This window comes from Eurypyga helias, unplaced genomic scaffold (genome assembly GCF_000690775.1).
Source record: "Eurypyga helias isolate BGI_N326 unplaced genomic scaffold, ASM69077v1 scaffold31133, whole genome shotgun sequence".
NCBI lineage: Eukaryota > Metazoa > Chordata > Aves > Eurypygiformes > Eurypygidae > Eurypyga > Eurypyga helias.
In genome coordinates this window covers 2,456-2,828 of record NW_010239746.1, presented here as the reverse complement: position 1 = coordinate 2,828, position 373 = coordinate 2,456, and the positions used below count along the sequence as shown (strand labels likewise).

The 373-nt window shown below is 69.2% G+C and overlaps 1 protein-coding gene across 1 annotated transcript in view; it reads right to left on the bottom strand.

Moving 5' to 3' along the window:
* Position 1: 1 nt before the first annotated feature.
* The window catches only part of LOC104507091 (PH and SEC7 domain-containing protein 1-like), a gene marked incomplete at its 5' end in the record, with an annotated part of 2,791 nt that continues 2,419 nt past the window's right edge, over positions 2-373 (bottom strand). The window contains one exon of the mRNA XM_010148263.1: positions 2-360. Within this exon, the coding sequence (XP_010146565.1) occupies positions 298-360 (63 nt within the window). The remainder of the gene's footprint in view (positions 361-373) is intronic.

The window sequence follows — 373 nt, the reverse complement described above, 5'->3', positions numbered from 1 at the left end:
CGGTCCTGCAGCCAAGCGCAGGACAAGGAGGGGCAGGAATGAGTCTGATAGGGCTGACGGTGCGGGCAGCTCCCACGAGCAAGGACCGGGGATTGCCCTGCTCTGCCACTGCCTCCGGCGGAGGGGCCATGGCCCTGCATGGATGGCTGGTGCTGGCAGCCGGGGAAGGGCTGTCACCCCCTCAGCTCGTGCTGCAGATGGACGGACTCATGCAGGGTCTTGGTGGGCACATGGCCTCCACCCCAGCACCGGGGGGGCAGCAACGGAGCTGCAGCACAGGTGGCTGGTGCCCCTCACTTACGACTTCTGGGGGTGGCCAGGGGGCTGGCGGCCAGCGCGCTCCGAGACGTTGCGCTTCCCCTTGGGGGCCGTG